Consider the following 26781-nt stretch of genomic DNA (forward strand, 5'->3'; position numbering starts at 1 on the left):
GAAGACAGCAAGGAAGCCACCGAGAGCCAGAGAAAGGTGTGACTTTGAGCAGGGAGAGCTTTTGGGCTGAGTGCTGGTTGGAAAAGGGCTTAGAACTGTGAAGAGAAAAACTATCTCCCTGCTGTTTGTTTCTTAGGGCGTTCAGGGAAACAGGACTTTATGTACATTCTTTGTAAATAAACAGGATTGCATCAAAGTAAAACCTGACTCCATCATCAATTTCTGTCCCTTACCGAAACAATCCACAAGATTCCAAATATTGATTAACTGCTCAGATCTAAAGGGCTAACACACTTAATTACAGTAAGAATGCAGATTTGATCAGTGCAACCGCATGGGATTACTAACTGGAGCTGAGTGAACAAAGTCTCTGTTGCCTTTGGTCAGTGACCTATATCTGAGTGTCACCCTGATTCTGAATGCAATACTGTTTGAGACCGTAGGCAAATTTGCTAGTAAGTGGGGTAACAAGTTTAGGAGCCAGGACTCCTGGGTTCTCTACTCAGCCTCTGGGGACCTGGGTTCAAATCCTGGCTTAGGTCACCAGTGAAAATGAGTTGGCTGGTCTCAGCCTGATCTCTTGCCAGTGGATTTGGATGCAGTTGTCATTCTCTTCTCAGGAGAAGGCTGGGAATAGGAATAGTGGCGGTGAGAGGCAGAGATGCAGGCTGTTAAAGGGTATGTCTACACTAGCTCGTTAATTCCTCCTTCCACGAGTAGTAACAGTTCATTCGAACTAAGGGCTTAGTACGAATTAACGTTTTGTGGCCGCGTGTAGCCGCGCGGCAGTGAGTTTGGGCTAGTGAAATTTCAAAATGGCGACCGGACGGGAACATGCAAATAAAGCCTGGGATATTTAAATCCCAGGCTTCATTTGCAACTCCGGTCGCCTCATTTGCCTACCTAGCTCGAATTAACAAGCTAGTGTAGACATACCCTAACGGAGTGTTGCCGTATTAGAGAGAGGGAGCTCTGGATTGCTGGGTCATTGTCCTTCCCAGGCAAGAGACCCGCCCCCTCCCAAATATTTGACATGTCCGATATCAAACCAATCCTGTGCTCACCCGGTCCAGTCAACTGGGCACAGAGAAGGGTGGAGACTGAGTAAGAGAGAGAGAGAGTCTGGAGGAGCCATGTTCTTGTTTCAAATCCCAGATGTTTTGTCTTTTCCCATAGAGGAACCCAGCTGGTATTTCATCTTTAAATACCCTGCTTTCCACAAGTTCCCTCAGCAGAATCAAACTAATTGCCTCACATCAAAGTGAACTCCGCTTTGAAGGAAACTAACTTGCACTGGGGGGTGTTGGGACCAGCAGGACTTGACCTCCGGGCCTTAATTGGGATTAACGCCCTAGGGAGCAACTCCCCTGCCCTGGCTATGAAACTATCTAATTGGGAGTCCTGTTGTCTCTTGGACTCTTACTTAATGGTGCAAGAAGGAAAACTTGGCTAATTCAGATGACAGCACAGAAGCGCCACCCCCACTCCCAGCCGCTGGCCTTCGTTAAGGCTGCTCTTGTCAAGGATTGTTAGGAGAGGGATAAACAATGATGCCCTCTCAAAATGGCCGATGGGCCCTCCGTGCTCTTTTTTTCCTGCCTCTCAGGAATCCCAGGATGGTAGAGAAGCATCTCAGGCAGGAATATTTCTTTTCTGTTGCCTGTTTTTGCACTTAAAAATGCATCCAGGCCTCAAAGACGCTGGGCCCAATGCAGCCAGATTTAGACCATGAGCTGGGGGAGGCACAATCTCCACACCCTGGGATTAGGGACTACAGAGAATGAAGCTCTTTAGTGGCGGGGAGGAGTAATTTCTGAATGGGGGAACCACCCTATAAATTTATCTCATTCTGCCAGCGGGCTGGGCTTCCCTCCAGCACACCATGCTTTACACGCCCACGTCTGCCATCTTGCAGTCGCCATTTTCTCATTGGAATGTTCTTCACCACTCATACACCCTGTTGCCGACGGGTCAGAGAATCGTTGTTGAGCCCTATGGGTTGCCCATCCTTGTCTTTGTGTCCCCTCAAGGGATCCGTGTGCTGCCTCCCCGGTTCTCCCTGCTCCTGCCGGTCTGAGGGGAGGAGCGGGCGTGGGGCTTCGTGTTCTCTCCGCGTGCCACCGATGGCTGCAGCGTCCTTCTCTTGGGACGCACTTGCCCTGTCGATTGCACACCAGGTTTAGTAGCCTGATGTGGGCGATGCAAAGCAGCCTCCAACATCAACCTGCTCTGCTTGCTGCGGCGTGGTCAGCCGTGCCCATTGGAGCCAGCTGGATCCAGACCCTGACCTGATGTGGTTTGGGCCTCCCTCTGGTCAAACTCAAGGGCCGTGCAGGGTCCAAACCATACAACAGAAGAAATAACCATAACGAGCAGCCTTGCATCCCGCTCACTGATGCTCCCTGTGGTTCCCCTTTCTCTCCCCCTTTCCACGCAGGGCACCTGCCTTTAATTTCCAAGCATCACGTGCCAAGGCAGGGAGACGTGGTGCCGACCTGTAACCCACCGTGGCGCAGTTGGGCCTGGAGCGATGCTCTGACTGGCTGCACAACTGGGTTGTTTCCATGGATACCACCCAGCCTCTGCAGTCGCCCAGGGTGGGGAGCGAGAGAGACGTTTTCCTGAACGTGCAGATTAGTGGCTGAGCAGCCCGATGGCTCCGTGAGCCAAACGCCCCGTGGTCTGACTCCGGGAAGCAGATGGATGTTATGGGCGCCTCAAGGATGATTAAGCCTCCAAAAAGGCGGCCTTACAAATCCCTTGCCCCTGAAAGCTGTGGCCTGGCGATTCAAAAGGAGCCAGGGGCTCCCAGCCAACACTTCCGCGGCAGTAGCGGCTGGAGCCCTGGGCCCTTTAAATTGCACCGAGTTGCTCGTTGCCCCGCCGCCCTTGACAGCAGCTAGCTAGCACATTGGCTTGGTGCATACAAAAGTAATCATTGATTGGGGGGGTAACCCAATAACACCTTAAAACAAGTAATCCCATAGCATCTTAGAGACCAACAAAAATACATAGATAGATAGTATCATGAGTTTTCGTGGGCACAATCCACTTCAGAGGAGCCCACGAAAACTCATGATACTACCTATGTATTTTTGTTAGTCTCCAAAGTGCTACAGGGCTGCTCTTTAAGTTTTTGGGTTTTTTTTAAGTTTCAGACTAACACAGCTACCCCTCTGAGACCACTGATGACGGTCAGTGTTGACAATTTAACATAATGTCATTAGGCACCAGGAGCCAACCCGTCTGTTCTCATCAGACAAGTCATTTCTCTGCCTCCATTTCTCCCCACCCCTCCAAGCTATTGTGTCAGGCGATCTGCAGATTCAACGCTGCAGCCGCTTCTGCTCTACGTCTGTGTTGTGGCCTGGTAGCCACCCTGCTTCTCTTCTTCCAGTGATGTTTTGTCACAGGCCAGTGCACTTTCTTTCCCACATAGGCACGAGTGATGCGTGAGTTCTCTTCCTTTGGGAGAGCAAGAACTTTCCAGGGTGCACAGGGCCAAACAGTCACACTACCGAGTGCCCCGGCGGTTCTGCTGCTCCCTGGAAGAGGCTTTTGGCCAGACAGATTGACTGGAATTTCACTTTTCTTCCAGATGCCGGGATGATTGAAAGAGAAGAGATCGGGCATGCCCGAAAAGAGGCGGTGGTCCAGGAGCCAGTGGTAAGAGTAGTTGCCATGTTGTCAGCACTCGAAGCCAAAGTCTGCCAGTAAAGCAGAAACTTTCCGGGGAGCGTGTATGACCCGGCATTCCCGGGGAGTTCTCACCTCTGCCCACAAGAAGGTGGTGTTTGAATGAAGAACAGTTGAGGTGTTCCCAGCCTCCATGCAAGTGCTGGTGGGGAGATATGGGCAGCACAGACTGAGAGGTGGGTGTTTGCATCCCAGTCCCAGCCATGAGTTCTCAGACAAGTCACTTCCATGAAAACAGGCCCAGTTACTGTGCTTTGATGGGCGCTAGGCAGAGCGGAGCTGGTCAGAGCAAGTGTGCACAGGCAGCGAGGGGCAGGGGTAAATTATTTGCTGTTTGTTGACATCTTGTATCTAATCAGTTACTGAATCTCTTACTCCTGGGGGAGGGGGGTCATAAACCTGTTGTTTCAGAGGGTCCTGAGCATGTTACCCTTCCCTGGTGGCTAAATAGGTCCTGGATAGATCTCATTTTTTTGGATCGGGGAGAGATCCTGAGGAGCAGGTTAGGGAGGTAAGTGACTTAGCTGAGTCATTACTCGACTACTCACTCCCCCCTTCCCCTTGCTGCTTCTGTATCAGAGGCAGCAGAGGGGGAGTTGGCTTAAAAGCAGGGCGGGGGCAGGGGAGGCAGAGGCGCAGCAAGCCAGGACTCAGCAATCCTGGCTCACGCCGGGTCCTGTACCGACCCCTGCTGCAACTCTGCCTTTTAATGTAGTAAGAGCCGCCCAGCTTTTACTACATTTAAACTACAGAGCCGCAGTGGGGCCCCTTATTGACTAATCGTGTACTTAATGCAGATTGTCTCCACTACACAATTAGTCAGTTACCTGCTTCTTCACATCCTGGTGCCAGTTGTAGAAAAGGGATGGGAAGGGACCGAGAACCACTGGCCTAGCAGAAGGAGGTTGTTTCAACCATCTGTAAATCTATTCAGATTGCAGGGGAAAACGTGGGCACGTAATTTTATCTGTGGGGCTGTGGGGGAAGCAATGCGCGGACCAGCATTTATGATGGTGGTAGGGCTAGCTCGATGGTTTGCAAAGTGCTTTGAAGGTGAGACGCGCCATGTAAATAATCCATGTCCATCTGGAGCGCTGCAGCTCCATTATCGGCCTTCTCTTGGCTCAGAGAGACTAGAGGAGAGAGCCCATGGTCCCCTAAGTGAAGAAGGAGGTGTAGTGACTTCAGAGAGATGTGATCTTTCCCTTCCCATTCCTCCCTCTCCCTAGCCTCCATAACACTGGCAGGGCCTTGGACCTCCAGCTTGCTTGACTTCCTTTTGCCCAGCGTGGTGCCTGCAAGTTCTTGGGGAAGGTGGGGGGGGACATCACAAGTTTATCCGTAAGCTTGTCTTGCGCACAGACTTTCTCCTGTCTCTGTCTTCCCTAGATGAGAGGACCTAGCTGGTTAGTTACATTCCTCTGCTCCCCCCCACTAATCTAGCTCCACTAGAGGAAACAAACTCTTCACAGGTGACCTACAGAGGAGAACACCAAAGCAAAACGATGGCCGATATTAAGCAGAAGAGATGACCCTGTGTCTCTTCCCTCCCCATTCATTCTTTTATTTCAGCAACAGGATGTGTTTCTAACCAATCTGCTATAAGGCAGGAGTCCTGCATCTCCCCCAGCCTCGGAGCTGTGTCTGCCCCTCTCTACTGGAGCTTAGGTCAATGTGACTCCTTTCTCTCTGAGGCTGGTTTGATTAAACACAGGGCAGTTTCCTCCTTTCCGGGGACTGATTTAAGGTCATTGTGCCTATTGCCAATTGCTTCTGGGCAAACCAACTTTCTGATGTGAGGTGGTTTCCTTCCTTGGGTTGCTGTGTGTCCGGGCAATGACTCCCTAAGCACTTCGTTAAGGCTTCACTTCCGCTGGGTGCTTCTTCATTTGCCAATGTAGCTGGACCGATGGGGAGACTCACAGGATGCACATACACAGTGCCTTGGGATTTAGCAGGGTGGAAAGTGGGGTGAGGGGCAGTGTTCTCTGTAAGCAGAGCGCTTGGGCGGCCACCCAGAAAAGATTGAAATGCTGCTCACAGCTGGCAGCATGTGTATCTATTGGTGGTGCACATCCACACATACCATGGTGCACAGAACAATTTTTATTCTGCACATGGATGGGGAAAAATGAGAGGGAACCCTGGTGAAGGGGGCAATAAAGAAGGAAGGGGTAAGCAAAGAAGATTTGGCGTGGTCTTTTTAGGCCCCATCACCACCATTAGCCAGAATTTCTTAGTCTCACCTGAGGAGACCCTGATCTGGGGGAACGCCTAAGGACTGCTGCAGAGAGGTGGGAAGGCCTCTTTCCTCCATCCTCAAGTGTAGCTTCTCCTCATTGGCCTGGGTTTAATCGCTGGAGAAAGCTGGCTTGTCCTGGCTGCCGTGTGTTGCATGTGTCACTGCTTGGGTGCTCACAAGAGGCTTCCTTCACCTAGATGCCTGATGCTGCAGGAGACCCTGCTCAGGATCCCAATAACCAAGGGGAAGATGAGTTTGAGGAAGCTGAGCTGGAGAGGCCGGAGTTTGAGGAGAAGGCAGTGAGAACAGAGAAATACAAGGAACCCAGCATGCTAGTGAAAGAGGAGATGAAGAAGCCACTGAAGGTAACTAATGTGATGGGGGAAGCCAATTCTGCAGGGAGGAGTGTGGGGGAGAGATGAACAGGGTTCCTGGCCCTACACTTGGGAGGAGGGAGAGGATGCATGCCCCCAGGAAAACTTTCACACACGCACTCTTCCAGCTCCTGTGCTACATTGGGATGGGCTGACAGTGAGAGAACCCAGCAGTCAAAAAAGCAGACAGAATGTTGAGAATCCTTAAGGAAGGGGTGGAGAATAAGACAGAGTATATCTTATTGCCTCGGTATAAATGCCACACCTTGAATACTGCGTGCAGATGTGGTCGCCTCATCTCAAAAAAGATACTTTACAACTGGAAAAAGTTCAGAAAAGAGCAACAAAAACGAGGGGTTTGGAACAACGAGAGATTAAGGAGACTGAACTTTTCAGCTTAGAAAAGAGGAGACTAAGGGGGGAATATGATAGAGGTCTAAAAAATCATGATTGGTGTGGAGAAAGTGAATGAGGAAAAGTTATTTACTTATTCCCATAACATAAGAACTACGGGCTACCAAATGAAATGAATAGGTAGCAGATTAAAACAAAGGGAAGCATTTCTTCACATAGTGCACAGTCAACCTGTGGAACTCCTTGCCAGAGGATGTTGTGAAGACCAGGACTTTAACAGGGTCCAAAAAATAGCTACATAAATTCCTGGAGGTTAAGTCCATCAGTGGCTATTAGCCAGGATGGGCAGGGATGGTGTCCCTAGCCTCTGTTTGTCAGAAGCTAGGAACGGATGATGGGAGGGATCGCTTGATGATTCCCTCTTCTGTTAATTCCCTCTGGGAGTATCTGGCATTGGCCACTGTTGGAAGACAGAATACTGGGCTGGCTGGCCTTCGGTCTGACCCAGTGTGGCCATTCTAAACCCTTCCTCCTCATCATGTCTCTGATTCTGGGCAGTTTATGCACTGGAGACCCAGCTGGATCATGAACAATTTTGACTGAGTTTCCAGGAGCCACTAGCAAACTGCCCTCGTTTCTCACTCTCCCAGGGTATGTCTACACTGCCACCCTAGTTCAAACTAGGGTGGCTAATGTAGGCATTCAAACTTGCAAATGAAGCCCGGGATTTAAATATCCTTGCAGGAGGAATAACAGTAGTTCGAATTAGGAGCTTTAATTCGAACTACCTAGTCCGTGCCGCGTGTAGCTGCGGGCAGGTCGTTCAAACTACCGGGCATTTAAAAATGGCGCCCGCCCGGGAACATGCAAATGAAGCCCAGGATATTTAAATCCCGGGCTTCACTTGCAAGTTCGAATGCCTACATTAGCCACCCTAGTTCGAACTAGGGTTGCAGTGTAGACATACCCCTACTGGCTATGAGGCTGGCATGGCAGCACCTTTCTGTCCAACTATTATGGAATGTACCCCGCTTGCTCCTCTACCCAGTCTGGTGCCACTTGGGGAGCTGGGCCTCCCAAACCCTTTATTCTTCAAGGGGAGAAGAGAAATCTGGTTGTAAGGTGGATTTTATTATTCTTCTTGCAGTCACTGGTAATAGGTGTAACCCCAAGAAGGCTGAAACCTGGGAATCCTGGCACATCGCATGGCATCTCTATGTGTTAGAGAGCCTCAGGTCATAGCTGGCACAGCTGGGAGGGCCCTTGGCTCTCGATACGCCCCCTTCTGAGTACATGCAGGGTCTAGAAACGGTAACGTCTCTCCATCTCTCAGCACAAGAGCCAGGAGTCGCTCAGTGCAATTAAAAGGTGAAACATTTGAAAGGAAATCCTTTCTCACTAGCCCTGTGGCCATGAGTTCCATAGGTTAGTCCCATGAAGTTAAGGCCGGGAACGTAACCAGGCTCATATAGGGGAATTTCCTGGCTTGTCACAATTAAGGACAACCAATGAATTGAAGAGATTAAATCTTTCACTCTGGGGCTTACGCCAGCTTCGAGCAGTTAGAATCCAGGATCCCCCTCACTGTCTACCTCATGCTGCTCTGAAGCAGCTGGTTGCAGCTATTGTCAGAGACACCAAACGAGAGGGACTTTGCATGGTCTAGCCTGGTGGTTCCTGTGATGCGGCCGCGGCCATGGTGGACTGATGGAGGTTACGCTGTGCGAGGGAGATGTTGGTCTCCTCCACGGAGATGCCCCTCTGCAGAAGGAAGCTGTTTCTTTTGTAAAGCGCTTCTTGCTGCCTGGAGCGGGCTCTGCGGCAGGGAAATATTAGCTTGTTTTGACAGGCTGCCAAGTATTCTCTATCTCACTTGTTTTTCAAAGCAGCATTTTATCTGTCAGGCTCTAAACCGAGAATCGGCAGCGAGTCTAAAACCCCTCCAGACTCATAGAATAGACATTGATGCAAAGACTTGCATCTGCTGAATAAAACCCTCCAGCCCCATAGTGGGAAAAGAGTTCGTACATTCACTACGTGTTTTTGCCTGGGTTTGGCTGAGCTGCTCATGCTGTAGGTTCAGAGCACGGGTACCTTATGAGGAAAGGCCTGAGAGCTCAGGTGGTGAGACTGTGCGCAAACTTATCACGCCTCTGGGAAGAAAACTTAAACTCCTTAGTCAGCTTGGTCAGTTTCTTATGAATGAACTACTAGATGGAATCAAGAATGGCATGACTGTGTGTCATAAGGCCTATAGTGCTCATAGGAAACAGATTCTCCTGTAGGTGAAGTGGGAGGGGCCTGAGCTTTGGAGGAAGTTGTAGCTTTGCTGTCGCCGTTATGTTCCAAATGGCCCTTGTCACGGGTTTCTTACTATCTCTTGTGCGGTGTTAAGATGCAGCAGCAGCCAGAGCTGCATAAATAGGGCATTGACAAGGACAGAACTAACCAGAGGACAGAACACTCCCCTTGTCTGTTGGTTTTCCCTTTTCCTTCCTTGTTCTCTTGCTGGATCTCCCTGCTCCTTCCCACCATGGGAATGCCACAAACCTTAGTCCAGTGCCTGGCTTTGTTTCTGACCTGGGTGATCAGGTGGGTTTGGTGTTGGAGCAGCTGTGAATAGCTCCCCAGGGGGCCCAGTGGAGGGGGAGGGTATTTGGAAGGGTAGCCAGGTGTGAGTCTGGCGGGCAGCATGCATCCTTGCAGTTCTGGGCAGGAGCAGACCGCTTGCTCACAGCTCTGTTCACTTGCTGGCTGAGGGGTGGTGCTGAATGGTGAGGGAGGGCCAGAGTGAAGGCCTGTCAATCAGAAGCTGTATCAGCCTGTCTGAGCCCTTCCCAAGGGAGATCAAAAGCGTTACTATTTCCTGCTCGCCAGCAAGAGGCTCCAAGAAAATCCGCCTCCCGACCAGCTCTGATCATCTGCAACTCTGGGGCTGCCATGGGTAGGGTCAGGCTCAGGTAGGGCAGATGCCATGCAGCCTGCCCCTGCCCGATACCAGTCCTGGTGCTCTCCTGAGCTGGTGCCACTAAGGCCAGCCTTTGACTCAATGGATGAGCTGGGCATAAAACCTGGGTACCATCGCTTCCAGCTGTGCCATGGCTGTTTGATTATGCTGCCTCCTAGCCAGTGTTCCCTGTAAGCTCTGTGCTTAGGCTAGGGCTGTAAAGGGTTAACCGGTTAACTGGTAAGCCTCAGCCTCAACAGGTGAGGTGTACTGGTTAAGGTTAACCGGTGGAGGGAGAGGGCCACCATGGACAGGGGCTGCTTTCACCAGACTGGAGCAGCCCCTGCCTTTAGTGTGGAGGGATCCTCCATCCAGGCAGCACGTGTGTGTGGGGGGGGGGGGTGCGGGAGGAGGAGGTGCTCCAGTTGGAGCAGCCTCCTTGCTCAGGCCCCTTTAATCAGTTAACTGGTTAAACAATATGTTTAATCAATTAGCCAATGAAATGGGATTTTGCATCCCTAGCTTGGGCGGCCACCCTGGAGAGATTCTAATGCTGTCCAGCTCATTAGCAGAGCGCCCACAGGCAGCAGCATGTGTTTCTATGGGTGGTGCACATCCACACGTGCCTCAGTGCACAGAGCAAAATGTATCCTGCACACGAATGGAAAAAATTAGAGGTAACACTGCTCCCAGCCGCTCTGAATGGTGAACGGCTGAGTTGATCGCACTGGGATTCAAACCCGTGACTCCAGGGAAGATGAATATTCCCAAGTGGGCAGAGAGCCATCAGCCATTGTTATGGGGAGGAGAATGATCCAGTGACTTCTTCCTCCAGGGACCCTTTCTCACCATGCCCATGCCCTGTTTTAGTGGGAAAGGCCAGGGTGCCCTGCACCAGCCCATGGCTCCTTCACTGCTAGCCTGCTAACAGGCAGCAGCCATGGGCTGGATCCTGAGCTGGTGTGAATCACTGGCGCTTACCTGGAGTCAGAGAAGCTGCATTGATTGAGCCCAGCTGAGCTATGGTGGGTGTAGAGAGTAGGGATGTAGTAATTGAATAGTCCATGCATTTTGCGTTGACATTAGTCGATAGGGCGCCTCTGCCTTTGAAGTGTAGCACCAGCTCTACGGCCATTGCTATACTTCAAAGGCCAAAGCACCACTTGGAGCCAGGATCAGCTGAGGACTCCCCCGCTGACCCCAGGCTCCATGTGGCGCTGCCACTTCGAAAGGCTGCGGGGAGCCTGGCGTCAGGCTCTACACGGCATTTCAAAGCAGCAGCGGTGTTTCAAAGTGGCAGCGCTGCACGGAGCCCGGGGTCAGCAGGGGAGTCCCCAGCTGATCCCGGGCTGCACGCGGTGCTGCTGCTTTGAAATGCCGCATGCAGCCTGGGGACACGTGGCATTTCAAAACAGCAGCGCCGTGTGAAGCCAGGGGCCTGGGCCCGGGCTGCATACGGTACTGCCGCTTTGAAGTACCTCCTCCTGTTCCCCCAGCCTTGCTGCCTCTTTCTGATAGAGGCAGCAAGGGACAGGGGTAGGCGACTAGGCGTTCACATCCCTAGCAGAGTGCTCCCCCCTTCACGCCCCCTTGCCCTCCTCTCTCCTGTTCGGAGACTTTCTCGGTGCGAGCTGCTCAACCCCTGGCTTCCTCGGGCGCGTGGGTGCCCCGCAGCCCTCCGTGCACCAGGAAGGCTGGGTTGCTGTTCCTTTTCTCAGCCTGCCTCCCAAGCAGCTGCCATCTCATTTCAATGGGAAGCAACTTGAACAAACGGTTTCTGCTGCGGGCAGGAGGACGGATTTGCTTCGCGGTGGGCTCCTGGCTGGAAGGGGACTGGGCTTTGCCAGTGTGATTGGGGCATGGGGGCTGGTGACGCTGCTCTCCCTGCAGTCCCCTAGAGCCCAGAACGCTTTGGGGTTGGTCCCTCCCCTGGCTCTTGGGCTGGTGGCTCAGCCGAAGCAGCGCGGCCCACTCTCCCACTGTCTGTAGGGACTGTCCGACCCGGAGTGACCCCTGCACACCCGTGCAGAGCTCTGACACGGTGCTGGTCCTGCTGTGAGCGCGCTCCCATGCACAGCCCCCGCCAGGCAGACGGGAAGGGAGGGGGCTGCTGGGAAACAGCTGGGCTGCTTCCATCTGCTCCCCTGGCTGCCTGCAGGATAAAGGGGACAGGTGTCGAGTTGGGGCAAGCGCCCACAGACATGCGGTCCCCTCTGGTGTTCCAGGGTCTCCAGACATGGGGCTCCAATGCATGAAAGTCCGGTTCTCCAAAGCTGCTTTGCCGCTCTGGGAGGGTTGAATTTGGGCTGGGGGGGGAGGGTGATTCTGAGAGTATTTAACCAGGCTGACCTAGCAACCTCTGCTCTCCTGTGTTCCCAGGGTGTCGCTGGGCCAGACAAAGCCAGGGAAGAGCCCATGGACGACTACCAAGAAGATCAGGAGCAAGAAATAGTATGAGATTGAGGTTCCTCTTCATTTCCTTTCTGGCGTGGGGTTGGGGGGTAGGGTGGCCAGACGGGACAGTCCCATATTTAAGCCCTCCTGCAGGGGTCCCTGCTTCCCTTCCTTCTCCCCCCACAAAAGTGTCCTGCTCACCAGCTGCTCACCCACCAGTGGTGAGTGTGTGAGGGGATGCCCATGGCTGACAATGGGGCTGGGAGTGATGAGCTCAGCCGGATCATCTCTCCCCTGCCCCACCCTGCCCCGCCCCTCCCTTGTAGCTCCTGTCCTTCCCTTCCCACATATGCCAAAAGGCTGCTGCTGGCCACTGCTTGGTGTGAACCCTGGCAGAAATCTGGGGACCCTGCATGTCCCACCCCAGGAAGACGCTATGCCAAATACTAGGAGAGGCAGGTCCGTTCTGGGGGGCAGAATGTGCAGGCAGGAAGGGCTGGGACAGTCAGACATGCCCCTGTGTGAGAGAGGTGTATGTGGGGGTCCCCCCTCCTCGTTTGAACCCTAAAATCTTAAGGGAAAGAAAAACAACCTGACTACATGGTATTTCTTTGTAACTTGACATTTATTTGAATGTTTGTATAATTGATTGATTCCTGTTGAACTTGCTTGACTAGGAGGAATTTTACCAGCTGTCCTGTGTTCACCACAGGGAAATAGGGTCCCCCAAGCGGCTGTGGTTGAGATCAGGAGCTGAGCCTGGTGCAGTGGTTGGGCAGACCTGTGCATTGGGGCAGCTGTTCAGGGAAATCCCAAAACCTGCTAAGAGTAGGAGTGAGGCTGCCTGTCCCTGTTAGCGCTTCGGGATGGGAGGACCGTGCCATTCCATGATCTAGTGGCCAGAGCACTGGCCTGAGATTCAGCAAAGGTTCCATTCCTGGCCCTGCCACTGGACTATAGGGGGACCTTGGGCAAGTCACGGTCCCGCTTGGTGCCTCAGTTTCCCCATATATAAAATGAGCCTAATCTTGAAATATTTGCGGCGGCTTACAAAATGGAAAGCGCTGCAGAGGAGTGAAGCGGCACTGTCATCCCATGTGGTTGTGCAACACCTAACGGAATGGGCCCTGATCCCAGGGGGGGCCCCTCAGATAGTAGCATGATGGGGGCACAAGACCTTCTTTTCAGTGGCGCTCGGCACGCCCCCCGCGCGCCTTCTCTTCAGTTAGAGCAGCTGGTGCACCAGCCCTGAACAATAAATACCATGGACAAGGCTTTGGCTAAGCCTCCTCTTGCCCCTCTCCGCCCCATCCGTAATGACGTACGCAAGCTGTTCCAAGGCACTGAGGTCATGCAGATGCCCCCATGCTGTTCGGACACCCCCCTCCCTTCCCCACCCTGAGTTAGCCTGGCTTTCCCACCCTGATCACACCTGGTAGTTTAATCTCCAGAAGGATCATAGAGCTGGAAGGGACCTCAGGAGGCATCGAGTCCAGCCCCCTGCCCAAAGCAGGACCAGCACCAACTAAATCATCCCAGCCAGGGCTTTGTCAAGCTGAGACCTTAAAACCCTCTAGGGATGGAGATTCCACCTCCCTCGGGAACCCATCCCAGTGCTTCCCCACCCGCCTAGGGAAATAGTTTTTCTTGATATCCAACCTAGACCTCCTCCATTGGAACTTGAGCCCATTGCTCCTCGTTCTGCCATCCGTCACTACTGAGAGCAGCCTCTCTCCATCCTCTTTGGAACCTCCCTTCAGGAAGTTGAAGGCTGCTATCAAATCCCCCCTCACTTTGCTCTTCTGCAGACTAAGCAAACCCAAATCCCTCAGTCTCTCCTTATAGGTCATGTGCTCCAGCCTCCTAATCATGTTGGAGCCTAATCGTGCCTCCTAAAATGGCTGAGACTCCTGCTTTGGTTTCAGTTGTCTGATTTTAGAAGCTGAGATGATCCCCTTCCTCCTCAGTGTGTCTCTGCCTTTTGCAGAAGGGCAGCTCTGTCTGTTCTGGGTTATTAATAATAGACGAGAGATAAGTGCCTCCAACAGAAACCATCCCCTGTGGGCTTCTGCCTGCTTTCCAGCTGGCGAGATTACCTGTCTTCAGCTGCTGCTTGTTAACTCTTCTGCAGGCAGAACTGGGGGTCCCAGGGCTCCTTCCGGGAATGCTGGCGTAGCGAGGAAAGCTTTTACCTTGCTCTTAGCAATGCTTGATCATGGGTTAACAATGGCTTGTTGCTATGCAGGCTGAGATCCTTGGGTGATTGGATTTCACGCCTCGGGCCAGGAAGGTCCTGATTCAGCAAAACGCTCAAGCACGTACATAAGTCAACGGGGCGTAAGCACACTGTTAACGTGTGTGAACAACACAACGCTGCGGGGTCTGAGTGAGCCACTGCACAGCCAGAACAGCCGCTCTTCCTGATGTGCCTGCGGTTTCACAAGTGACTTGTGATCTTGGGGGCCCAATTTGAGAGAGCTGTAAAAGGGGCCTGATTTCCAGTTCGTGTGGAGCACCCAGGGTTGGCCCATGAGCCTAGGCAAACTCGGCAGTTGCCTAGGGCGCCGCTGGCCCGGGTGCCCGATGATGACGTCATGACCATTGACGGCCGTGCAGGCGGGGGTGCCGATCACGCCTTCCGCCTGGGGTGCCAGCTGCCGCAGCTGGCCTCTGACCACTCCTGGGAGCACCTGCCCTCTGGAAAATCAGGACCCTCGTTCTCAGTCTTCACTCACTTCGGGACAGGTTAGGCCAACGGGGTTGTGGTGCATTTTCAGGGCTTACCGTGGTCTGGCAAATGAGGTGATGTCTGTCATAACCTGGGAGAAGCAGGTTTGGTAAAATCTGACGTTCACCCCTCAGCATCCCAACTTGAGTCAATGTTTTTTTGGAGTTTTAAGGCCAGATCTGTGACCCTTAGTTCTGCTTCTCTCCCCTCCCCTGCCACTTAAACACTGGCTGGTCTCCCAGATACGTTTCTATCACTGGGCTATGTCATCTCTCTTGCGCATGTCCCTGCCATGGAGAGTTTGTTTGTATTTGTTTCATTTAGCTCATTCCTTCCCTTCTCTTCCCATGGATACACTGGGATATTCAGACTAAAGGAATCGGAAGAATCGCATTGACATTCCTCCATTTGTGCCATTAGCTGCCATGTGGCCAATCTCAACCATTCAGGAAAATCAGGAGTTGAGCCTCCGCAAATAACAGCAGCACCATCCCTTTGCTTTTATAGCTCTCAAAGAGCCTTGCAAGGGGGTCAATATCGTTAGCTTCATTTTACAGAAGGGGAAACTGAGGCACTTGGAGGAGAAGTGACTTGCTTGCCCTTTAGCCCAGCGGCAGAGCCAGGAATGGAAAAGTGAGAGGTTATTTTTATTTGAGACTTTTAGAAATAAGTGTTTGGTGGTTCTTTCTGCGGTAATGCATATAATGATCTACTATATATTTTAGAAAGTTTGTCTGTCTGATAAGAACTTCTCCTAAACTAAGAGCTAGGGCCACCAAATTCAGTATGCAGCTTCCTCTTATAACATAAAGCAATGTAAGGGTTTGGTTGTGCCAGGACAATGGGATGTGCCTGGAATGGGATTGCTTCTCATAAACCAAACAGAAAACAGACAATCACCAAATCAAGTACAGGCCTCAAAATTGACATAACTGAGCAAATGCTGAAAGACTGAACCAAAATGAGTGGTTGGGCACCAGTTGAATAGCACTGAGCAGGGCCCCATAAATCCAAAGGACGGCACTAGGTCCTGGCCTCCTTTCTACGCCTGCCCGTTGTAATGGACCGCACGGCTTTAGGAAGCTTTTCCTGTGGGCTTGTGTGGTGTGAAGCCTGCCTCTCTCTCGGGGTCCTTGGGCTCTTAGGAGAACTCCCCTCCGTCCTCTAAAAACCTGGCTGTTCGTTCGCCGGGAACTTACTCCCTTTGTGGTTAGTGTTTGCCGTCGCAATCTCTAGCCCCATGGGCGGGTCTGCAATGACACTAGGTCAGGCTACGTCACATTGCGCTCTCTTGCACAAAAAATATGCAAATGAGGCAAAGCCTGGAATACCACGGTGCCTCATTTGCATAATTGATGAGGCTCTGTTTTTGCACAAGAGGCTTTTGCGCAAAAACCTCCTCTTGTGCAAGAGCTCTTCTTCCACTTTTTTCACAAAGAACGGCTCTTGCACAAAAGCCTCTTGCGCAAAAAACAGAGCCTCATAAGAACATAAGAACAGCCGTACTGGGTCAGACCAAAGGTCCTTCTAGCCCAGTATCCTGTCTACCGACAGTGGCCAGCACCAGGTGCCCCAGAGAGGGTGGACCAAAGACAATGATCAAGCGATTTGTCTCCTGCCATCCCTCTCCAGCCTCTGACAGACCGAGGCCAAGGACACCATTTTATCCCCTGGCTAATAGCCTTTTATGGACCTCATTAATTATGCAAATGAGGCGTGGCTATATTCCACGCTCTGCCTCATTTGCATGTCTTTTTGCGCAAGAAAAGGCAGTGTAGACGTAGCCTCAGTGTTTGGTGAGGATGGAGCTGTGGAACTCAGAAATGGTGCTTCCCACACCACATGGTCCATGGAGCTGCTAGTCATGGGAGTCCTCCCAATGCCGATTCCTTGTCTTCGATTCCAGCCACTGACTTGCATTACAGCGGGTTATTTTTCCACGTAAGCGGGTGCTGTCGTTGCCACGGGGATGTTCTGTGATGGTGAATGGGGGGCAGGAAATGGCAGGGGAAGAGTCCCCAACAGGATCTCTGTGAAGGTGTTGGCCCCACAGAGAGCTTTGGAAGTCCCTGAGTTCGCGTGTTTCCTGGAAGTCCGTCCCAGTCGCCTCTAGGCAGCAGATCTGGAGTGGAACCTTTCCACAGCCCGTGAGCCTGAGCTGGGCTTTGTACCCGATTTGAGCGGCCTCCTGCCGTCTGGCCTGCGCGGGCAGGGATCTGAGACTTGGGAGAGGTCTGGAAGCACATTTGGCTAGTTTAACGGCTGAATTTGCTTGCTGGGAACTGGGCCCGAGAGTAAACTGGGCCGGCTGAGTCAGTGAAGCTGGAGGGGGTGGGGAGCAGGTGACAGCAGAGCCCGCAGGTGGCCTGTCTCCTAGAAACTGGCAAGGAGAGAGAGAGAACAGGTGAAGCAAGACCAGGCTGCTGGTGAGCCTTGTTGGCAATAAAAATCCACCTTGGCCCACCCTTGGTTCCCAGGGGAGGAAGCCAGTCTTGCTTGTTCCCTGTGTGGGCTGCTGGCAGGGGCTGTCCCAGGGCCTCGCAAAGAAGCAAGGCACCTCAGGCCTCAGCAAAAGGCTTTTAACTGCATGTCGGGGCCAGCTTTGGTGTCTTACTGAGACAGTGTCAAGCTGTGCCTGTCTCTCCCCAACCTGCCTCCTGTTCAGTACCGATCTGAGCCCACAGGCTGGTGCGCTCTGCAGGGCAGAACACGGTGCTCCCGCAGGCTAATAGCTCCAACACAGCTGGCTCCGGGAACCCTGGGCTTCCGGGGCCTCAGGGGCCAGCCCAAAGGCTGCTGAGCTCAAGAGGCCCTGGGAACATCTCTGTGAATGTTGAATGCCGATCTCGGAGTAGTTCAGGTGCCCCTGAGTCAGTTACCCCTGTTTGCTTGTAGGCTGCAGTGGTGGCTGCGCATCCATGCCATAGTTGGCTGTGAACCAACCAGCGGGTGTCTGGCATCTCAGGAAGACCCACCAGCAAATTCAAATGCTTGTGCCTACCTGAAAGGGAGGACCTTGTGGTGGCAGGCGTTGCAAATTGTTTTATGTGGCTTGCACCCTTAAAGGGGGATACATTTCCTCTACGCCTGGAGGGGTATGCCTTTGAATTATAGATGGCACTTAAAGATGCCACGTAAAGGCATTGAAAGGCAGGGTGCTCATTGGCCAATTAACTGTACATCACAGTCAATCAACACCCTGGGAGTATGCCTGGCTCGCACCCTTTCCCCGACTCCCAGAATATACCATCTTGTATACACCACCTGTGTGAACTGAAATCATCCAAAGTAGTCCTTGAAAAATAGGAGAACTTGAGTCAGTTCGCATCTGCTCTGATACACACGGTTAAGGGAGGATGTTAACTGGCTGTGAATTACAGCTAAACGGCTAATTAACGTCCCTGGCATTCCCCAGAGTCCAAAGTATTGATTCATGTTGACATGCCCTGAGATCAGGGCCCCAGGGAGCTAGACCCTGCACAAAAGCCATGTCTGTATTTACCAGGAAGTTCGAATTAAGATATGCAACTCCAGCTATGTTAATTGGTCCTTAATTTGATATTTTGCACCAGCTTCCCAGCGGGAAGTCTCCCATCAACTTCCCTTACTCCTCGCAAATCGAGGAGTACTGGTGTCGACGGGGATATCCTCTGCATTCGATATAGCGGGTCTTTACTAGACCCACTAAATCGAATGCCAGATTGACTGCCGCAACATCGATCTTCTCGTTCATCTAGACATGGCCAAACACACACTAAGGGCTTGCCTCCACTTAAAATGCTGCCTGCAGCTGCACCACAATCGTGCTTTAGCATGGACACTACCTATGCTGGCAGGAGTGGAGGGGTTCTTCCATCGGGATAGGAAATCCACCTCACCACCAAGAGGTAGCGCTGTCTACATGGGAACTTAGTTTGGCTTACCACCACCAGTCATGGAGGTGGATATTTCACATCCCTGACCAATGTCATTAAACCAACCTAGTTTTCTAGCGTAACCCAGGCCTAAGGCATGGTCCTTGCCCCAGGGAGCTGACATGCAAGCTGACTTGCCAAGACACCAGGTGAGAAGGAGGAAGGATGGTCATCCCCATTTAACGGCTGGAGAATGGAGGGGCAGAGCCTTTCAGTGACTTGCCCAAGGTCACCACGGAAGGCTGTGGCAGGGTTAGGAATCTCCTGGCTCCCAGCCCACATTAACTGGAGATCCCTTGCTTGTGCGTGCTTGGCTCTTGCTTCCTGTTCAGTGTTGATTTCCCTGTCTCTCCTTTCTCCCTGCAAACAGGAGGATCATGGAGGGGAGGTGGACGATAATGATGACCTGGAGCTAGTGCAGGAGCACAAGGACATCCCGGGCAAGAAGGATGATTACTACTGAGGATGCCAGCTGTGCAGGGCGCCTGGGAGGAGAGCGGAGCGTTACGGCGGGTGGGGGGAGGAGTTGCAGGAAATTCCTCGAGATGTGGATCCAGTCTGAACTTGCGAAGGCGGAGAGCCTGGCAGCGCAGAGGAGCAAGTAGCCAGCCCCCACGCAGGCCGCTTCCAAATGTGCATCGTGTTTGTGTCCTCGGTGCAGTGATCCTGGTGTAGAAAGCAGAAGTGCTCTCTGACCCCCCGACAGGGCCACATCCTGCTGCTTCTCTCGAGGGGGAAGAGGGAGCTTATTGATTCCCCCCCCCCTTTTATTATTTCCCACTTCCCTGTTCGAGATGGATTTTTTTATTTTTATTTTTATTTTTATTTTTTTTTTACTTCTTGGGGCAGGGGAGGGGCAGGTGTTTGCAGAACTATGAAACACCAGTAGTTACACTGGCCCGGGCTGTTGCCCTGGACTGTTTTGACTGGTCTCTAATACAAAGGAATCTCTTTATAAGTCCTTTTGCTAATGGTGCTTCTTTGAAACGGCGTCTGTCTGTTCTCTTGGATCGTGCCACCTGCTGCAAATCCCCAGCCGGAGCCGGCATTATTAGCCCCAAAAAAGCGTTCTGGTCCTTGAGACACTTGGGGTCCATCAGCAACCGACCAGCCAGAGCCCCAAGTGGAAACTGAAACAGAACTTTACAGGTGAGAGGCAAAGAGCTTGGTAGATTTCTGGGAGCCTGACCCACCTGGGGACCGTGGGTGGGTGGCTAGGAGTGGGGGAGAGTTTATAGTAAAATAGACACTCGGAGCAGATTCATCTGTCCCCTGACCACAGTGTGCAGTTGTGTTGAATGCAGCATTGATAAATCTCTGGCAAAGGAAAGAGGCAGCAGCTATTTTACACTGAGCAGCTGCCAAACGTTACCAGCAGCTGGGTTCTTCCCATGGATCCGTCCAACCTGGCATCCCCCAGCTCCCGATGAAATGCTTGTGGGAGGCAGCAGCTAGGGCGAAGGAACAGCAGTGAGTCGTACTGAGCAGAGAGACTCATGGGGTCCGAGTAGGACGTACTTCTGCAGCAAGTGCGTAGCTGTCACTCTTGGCTGGTGTGAGCACTCTGGTATCTTGTTTGGAAGGAAGCATGGAGGGGAGATGGGAAAAGTCAGCAGTTTGACTACAGCACACAGTGCTAACCCTGGCGCTTGTAAACCATCTTTCCCTCTCTTCTGGGCCATCCCCATGGAAGTATCCCCTTAACAGTGCTACCGGCCCTCAGCAATAATACAGCAAGGTGTGTTCCAAAACACCCTGCTAGGGAGCAGCTGAACATAAGCACAGCCCAAAGGTCCATCTAGCCCAGTGTCTTGTCTTCCCACAGTGACCAGAGGAAACGAACAGAAGAGGGAATCAAGTGATCCAGCCCGTCCCCCATTCCCAGTTTAATGCAAACAGAGGCTCGGGACGTTTCAGGGCCCGGTTTGTATCCCTGCCCAGCCTGGCTAATAGCAATTGATAGATAAATTCATGGCAGAGGGGTCCCTTTGAATCCTGTTAGTCTTGGCCTTCACAACCAGTCCCTGGGAGTGTGTTCTCGGGGAGTTAAGGGCCAGTCACTCCCCAGGTGCCTGCTTTGGATTGGTCAGCGGGCACTTGCTTGCTGTGAAGCCCTGGCATTGCTCTTGGATTGATTGATTTTTAGAGCAGGCTGTACCAGGACATGCCCCTTGGGACCAGCACAGTTCTGCCAGTGCTATTCAGAACTTCTGGAGCCAGCAGCGATGCCACTGGGGTCTTCCCATTCCCAAAGCACAAGCACATCTGCATCCTGCCCAGAGCCCCCTTTCTGCCAACCCACAGAGGATGTGAGTGGTTACAGCCACCAGCTAAAACGCCCTGAGTCTTTAGCACACGTGGTCGTGGCGGCTCAGGCTTTGAGCTCTGGAAATGCCCAGTTCTGTCTCCGGTGTGTCAGCTGAGAGGGCGGCCATTATACCCTCTGCAGCCAGGTTCTGTACCCCTGGGGCAGCTACATTCTGTTCTGTTAAGCTCACGTAGCCCCACTCATTGCCAAGTCGTTGCATAAATGTGAGTAGAATTTGACCTTTACAGTGACATAATGGGGTGGCACTCCCCTCTCGTGAGCGCCTTGTGGCCGAATGCATGCACCTGAAACCTCTTTGGCAACTCAGCCCTCCAGACAAGGTACACCCTGTGTGAGTCACAAACCCCTTCTGGGTACACCTCTAACAGGCCCATCCTGATGCCCTCTGCTAGTGTCCCTCAGTCGGTTCCCTCACCCTGAAGAGTAGTACCCCCAGGGCTTCCCTTCCTGGAGGTAGCGTACTCACCCTTGCCTCAGGACTTTCCCTCACAGTCCCAACATAGTTCATTAATCCCCAGTGAGCTGGTAGTGGTGGTAGTGGTGGTGCTGCTGCGTCTATCTGCCAGTCTCCTGGTCTGTGTACCTTGAAGGCACCAAAGACACTGCCTGGTGCTATGTTCCTTAGTGTCTTTTATAGACCTTCCTGGCCCCTGATTGGCCTATTCCCCTGCAGCCATTCTAGCCTCCTAGGAGGACTTCTCTGTAGTCTTTCTGGGCAGGGTGTGGCAGGACCACAAGGCCTCCAGCAGTGGAGTCTCAGGCCTGGTCCACCCCATCACAAATGGCTTTAGAAATCCTATTTCCTGTGTGTGTTTGTTTGCTCTGTCAAAATAGCTGCTATTCCTCTTAGTCAAATGACAAACAGCCAGAAGTTCCTGGAAAGATGACGTGGTTTTAATACTTCCCTTTTTCCTGCCTTGGGTCAGAGACCTACCGCCAGGAGCTGTTCAGTTGCCCACTAAGGTATATCTACACTGCAAGGTTATTTCGGAATAACAGCTGTTAATCTGAAATAATGTGAATGTCTACACAACAATTCTGTTATTTCAAAATAATTTCAAAATAATGGACGGCTTATTCCAACTTCTATAAACCTCATTCTACGAAGAATAACGTCTATTCCAAAATAGTTTTTGAAATAAGGCAGGTATAGATGCTTCACTTCTATTTCGAAATAGCCCCTCACTAGGGCCAATCTAAGTTACTCCTCCTGGGGCTCTAAATAGAGATAGAACATCTGCGTTAGGGAAGCCTGCCTCAGACTAATTTTGAGCCTTCCCTGCAGTGTAGACGTGCTATTTTGGAATAACTGTTACGGAATATCTTATTCCGAAATAACTGTGCAGTGTTGACATAGCCTAAGTGACACTTTAACTGGCCTCTGGGTTATTGGGATTTTCCCCCTTGATTTACATGCCTAATCAGAGCAATTCTTTAAAAAAAAAAAGTAAGTATTGTTCCCAAATCTGCTTGTAGAACTCAAACTCATTGATCTATGCAGCTGTTTTAAAGAGAGAGGGGAGTTGAGCATTCAGAACTCAGGCCACCCGTATTAATAGTTTGGAATGACAAAAACGCCGTATAAAGGTTTTCAGCTGGGGCCTAGTGGCCAGTTATCCATATTGCAATAGGCACTCACTGGTACCTTAGTTGCCAACTTCGGCAAAGAGGCAAGGGACAGTACGGCAAATTTCTTGCCGCTCGTCAGACAGACTCTTACCCCAGTTTGTCCCTTTAGCCAGGCTCCATGGCTGCCTCCGGTGTGTTCTCGCTCTGGAAGCCACGTCATGCTCTGTAAACTGCAGAGGAGCAGGCATGCTGTGGAGGGACTTAGCTGAAACAGTTAATAGTGTGCCTACGCGCTGCGTTCTCCGAGCCCTGCCGTACGAAGCAAGACAATTCTGTCTCTGCTGCCTGCTATAAATAGATGAATCAGAGGAGAATGTGTCTGCCCAGCTACATCCTAGTCAGAAACATCCCTGATTCTCAGCTGGGCCCTGGAGCCATCATTGCTCCACAAACAACAATAGGATCAGAGTGACTCGGCGGGTCCCTGGTGCGACAGTTTAATTCCCGCGTGGGCCTCGTGAGATGAGTAATGCAGCCAGCGTCTTACTGAACTGCATTTCTCCCCTCATTCACCCCCAGTGCTGTCCATGTTCTCCTTCTGACGTCCAGATGGCGGGAGTAGGTACAGGCTGGACTAAGCACTGGAAACAAACTCTTAGTAGTGATAAGACCGGTTTGCTGTTCAGAGAGATGCTGCAGGGGGAATCTAAATGTGGAGGCTAATTCCCTGCTCCTGTATGTCAATGATGAGTAATCTTTGACATTATGACTCGGAGGGACTATAGCAACTCAGCCCTAAATGCAAGGCTCTGTGCCAAGAGAATGCATTTAACACCCAGCCACTGTGTGTTTGGCCTCGGCTGGAACGTAAGTATCCCCTCCCTATGGCCTGTCTATCAAACCCAGGTGTGAGTCTAAAATCTACACAGCATTGTGCTGATGTTGTGATCCTTGGGAGACCTGGAACCAAAATGTCTGAATGACTGCCAACTAGGGCCGGCTCGAGCCATTCCTGCGCCCCGGGCGCACAGTGCATGCGTGGCCCCGACTCCGGCGTGCTGCGCACCTTACAGCTGCGATCGTCTAGACGTAGCCAGTATGTCTTGTGAGCAGGGCTCTTCAGGATGGAGAACTTAGGAGAAACCATGGGCCTGGTTCTTCCAGGCAAGTGTTTAGCAAGACATGAATTTATTATGCCTCCTGACTGGAAAGCCAGGTGAGAGCCTCTGCTGTTGCTCTGCAGCCTATGGGCAGGTGACTCAGCTTTAACCACGTCAGATAAGTGCATGCGTACTAGGACAAGAGATGCAAACGGATGCCAGAGGTAGGATAAGATCTCTGCAAGAACGTGAAGTGCTAGTAAATAAACACAAGTACAACATTTTAGATCTCCTGGATAAGCCAAGGTGGTCTTGGCCACATTTTCTATCTTTCCTTTGCAGAGGAATAGTTTGCTCTTGGGCCCTTAATAATGCCCCTTTGGAAAAACTGCAACTGTCAACAATTATTTTTCCTCTTAGTCTTGCTTCCTGTGAGAACCTTACCTACCAGCTCTCTGAGTTTACTAAAGTCTGCCTTCCTGAAATCCATTGTCTTTATTTTGCTGTCCTCTCTCCTACCATTCCTTAAAATTGTGAACTCTGTGATTTCATGGTCACTTTCAGCCAAGCTGCCTTCCACTTTCAAATTCCCCACCACTCCCTCCCTATTTGTTAAAAATCAAATCTAGAACAGCTTCTCTCCAGTAGCTTTCTCAACCCTTCTGGAATAAAAAATTGTCTCTAATGCAGTCCAAGGACTTGTTGGATAATCGGTGCCCTGCTGTTATTTTCCCAACAGATGTCTGGATAGTGGAAGTCCCCTAACACCACCAAATCCTGTGCTTTGGATGATTTTGGTAGTTTAAAAAAAAAAGCCTCATCCACTTCTGCCTGGTGAGGTGGTCTGCAGTTGACCCTTGCCCCTACCATGACATCACCCTTGGGTTTTGCCCCTTTTAACCTAACCCAGAGACTCAACAAGTCTGTTTCCTATGTCCTCCTCAGCCTCAATTCCAATTTTTAATATATATGGCAACACACCTCCTCCCTTTTCCCCTGCCTATCCTTCCTGAGCAGCTGTACCCTCCTATACCAGTATTCCAATCACGTGCATTATTCCACCAAGTCCCCTTCTAGCCCTTCCAAAGCTTGATCAAAAGGAAGCTTGTAACCAAGCCCATTTCAGGGTTGATGGGACGTCACAGTCTTAAGTGCAGCTTCTGTCTTTACTTTTGACTTTCACTTGCAACCTCACTGGTGGAGAAAAACAGGCACAGTACATGGTCTCATTAGCTTTGTTGCAAATTTCTCCTGTGATGGGTCTGTTTAGGACATTGCTTTTAGCTGCCTCTTTCTGGTCACAGATCCACAGCAAGATTGCAAAATATACAGTCAATGTAGAAAATAAATAAGGTAGGAAGTAATCTGGACTCCTCTTTCTGGCCAGGATATCTGAGTCAACACACGCCCACTGATGTCTCGGTGGAAGCCTGGGTCTCAGGAGACGGCTCGGGCAGCAGCCATGATAGAACAGGAAGGAGGGAGCTTTACTATCTTTCAGTCCACCAGCATCTAGGCCCTTTTCTCCTAGTGGATGGATGCCAAAATGGGGCAAAAGGTGGAATAGTCCATCCTCTCATTGCTTTGTCCACCTAATTTCTTACACACCAATCTTGGATCACTGATTTCCAGCCCTATGCTTTTCTTATTTAGCAGGCATGATCATGACACAGTCCTTGAGTTATAGTAGGCAGCCCTTTTTTTGTTGACTCGTTTCAGCTGTTTACCTTTTGCACCTTTCCCCATCATTTGTTGTTACAGGTTATTGTGATACTTGGTGAACTTTCCCTCTTTTTTCCCAGCTGAGCTCACAAGAAGTGTCCCCTCTAAACTGTACACTTGGACAGCCACCCAGGAGAGATTCCAGTGTCACCCAGCTGATTAGCAGAACACCCACAGTAAGCAGCATGTGTTTCTATGGGTGGTGCACATCCACACATGCCTTAGTGCATAGAACAAAATTTATTCTGTACAGAGATGGGGGAAAATTAGCACGAACATTGCTCACAGATGGAGTCAGTTCAGAGGCCCTATTACCTACTGCAGCACAGCATGTTCTCCCCTTGAAACGGATATGAACTCACAGCAACATGTGCAACTGAAAGTTTAGCTAGAGGAGCTGCATACCGAAGGTCAGTGAAAATGTTCTGAAAGGAAATTTATCCCAGCTGGAAGACCCCCCCCCCCCCCAAATATCTATGATGCTCTGAGTTTCAGAACTGGCTACCACAGTAACCATGAATAGACTGCTCTAGGATTCAGAGAGGAAACAACTGTGTCGTCATGCCTCGGTATACAGAAATTGTAAATAACTGGAGACCATTTCCTGGTACTCTTTCCAAATTCACCATCATCTGATTCTGCATTCAGGGGTCTCTAAAGGCTCTTGCTGACTAACATTTCTAACAACCCTGCAGCCCAATATTGTCCTTCCGAAGCCTTAGTGAGCAGCCTCCGTGCTTTGAAAGGGATTCTTTGTGCAGCCTAAGTACCTGTACCATTCACTATGGCTACGTCTAGACTGGCATGATTTTCCGCAAATGCTTTTAACGGAGGAGTTTTCCGTTAAAAGCATTTGCAGAAAAGAGCGTCTAGATTGGCACGGACGCTTTTCCGCAAAAGCACTTTTTGCGAAAAAGCGTCCGTGCCAATCTAGACGCGCTTTTGCGCAAAAAAGCCCCAATTGCCATTTTCGCGATCGGGGCTTTTTTGTGCAAAACAAATCTGAGCTGTCTACACTGGCCCTCTTGCGCAAAAGCTTTGCGCAAAAGGACTTTTGTCTGAACGGGAGCAGCACAGTATTTCCGCAAGAAGCACTGATTTCAGACAGTAGGAAGTCAATGTTCTTGCGGAAATTCAAGTGGCCAGTGTAGACAGCTGGCAAGTTTTTCTGCAAAAGCAACTGCTTTTGCAGAAAAATTTGCCAGTCTAGACGCAGCCTATGGGTATGTCTAAACTACATCCCTCTTTCGAAAGACTGATGTAAATTAGACATATCGAAATCAGGATTTGAATTTCCCGTGCTTCATTTGCATAATTGCGTCATGGTGTTTTTTTTTAAAAAAACACTATTTCGAAAGTGAAACCGCAGTCTAGAAGTGGTTCTTTCGAAAAGAAAAGCCTTTTTTCAAAAG

General features: G+C 51.1%; 1 protein-coding gene across 4 annotated transcripts in view; it reads left to right on the plus strand.

Annotated features, from left to right (window-relative positions):
• The window catches only part of LOC102450495 (uncharacterized), a 91803-nt gene extending 65580 nt beyond the window's left edge, over positions 1-26223 (plus strand). Inside the window, exons 11-14 of one of the 4 annotated variants that reach the window (XM_006124659.5) lie at positions 3599-3666; positions 6136-6303; positions 11993-12077; positions 19020-26220. In XM_006124659.5, coding sequence (XP_006124721.3) covers positions 3599-3666; positions 6136-6303; positions 11993-12070 — 314 coding nt within the window. In that variant the 3' untranslated portion in view covers positions 12071-12077; positions 19020-26220. Of the gene's footprint in view, positions 1-3598; positions 3667-6135; positions 6304-11992; positions 12078-19019 lie in introns of all 4 variants that reach the window. The other 3 variants (XM_006124658.3, XM_075906715.2, XM_075906714.2) reach the window with 3 other exon arrangements.
• Positions 26224-26781: the final 558 nt, after the last annotated feature.

The sequence above is a fragment of the Pelodiscus sinensis genome, chromosome 24 (genome assembly GCF_052426305.1).
Source record: "Pelodiscus sinensis isolate ZL-2025 chromosome 24, ASM5242630v1, whole genome shotgun sequence".
Lineage (NCBI taxonomy): Eukaryota > Metazoa > Chordata > Testudines > Trionychidae > Pelodiscus > Pelodiscus sinensis.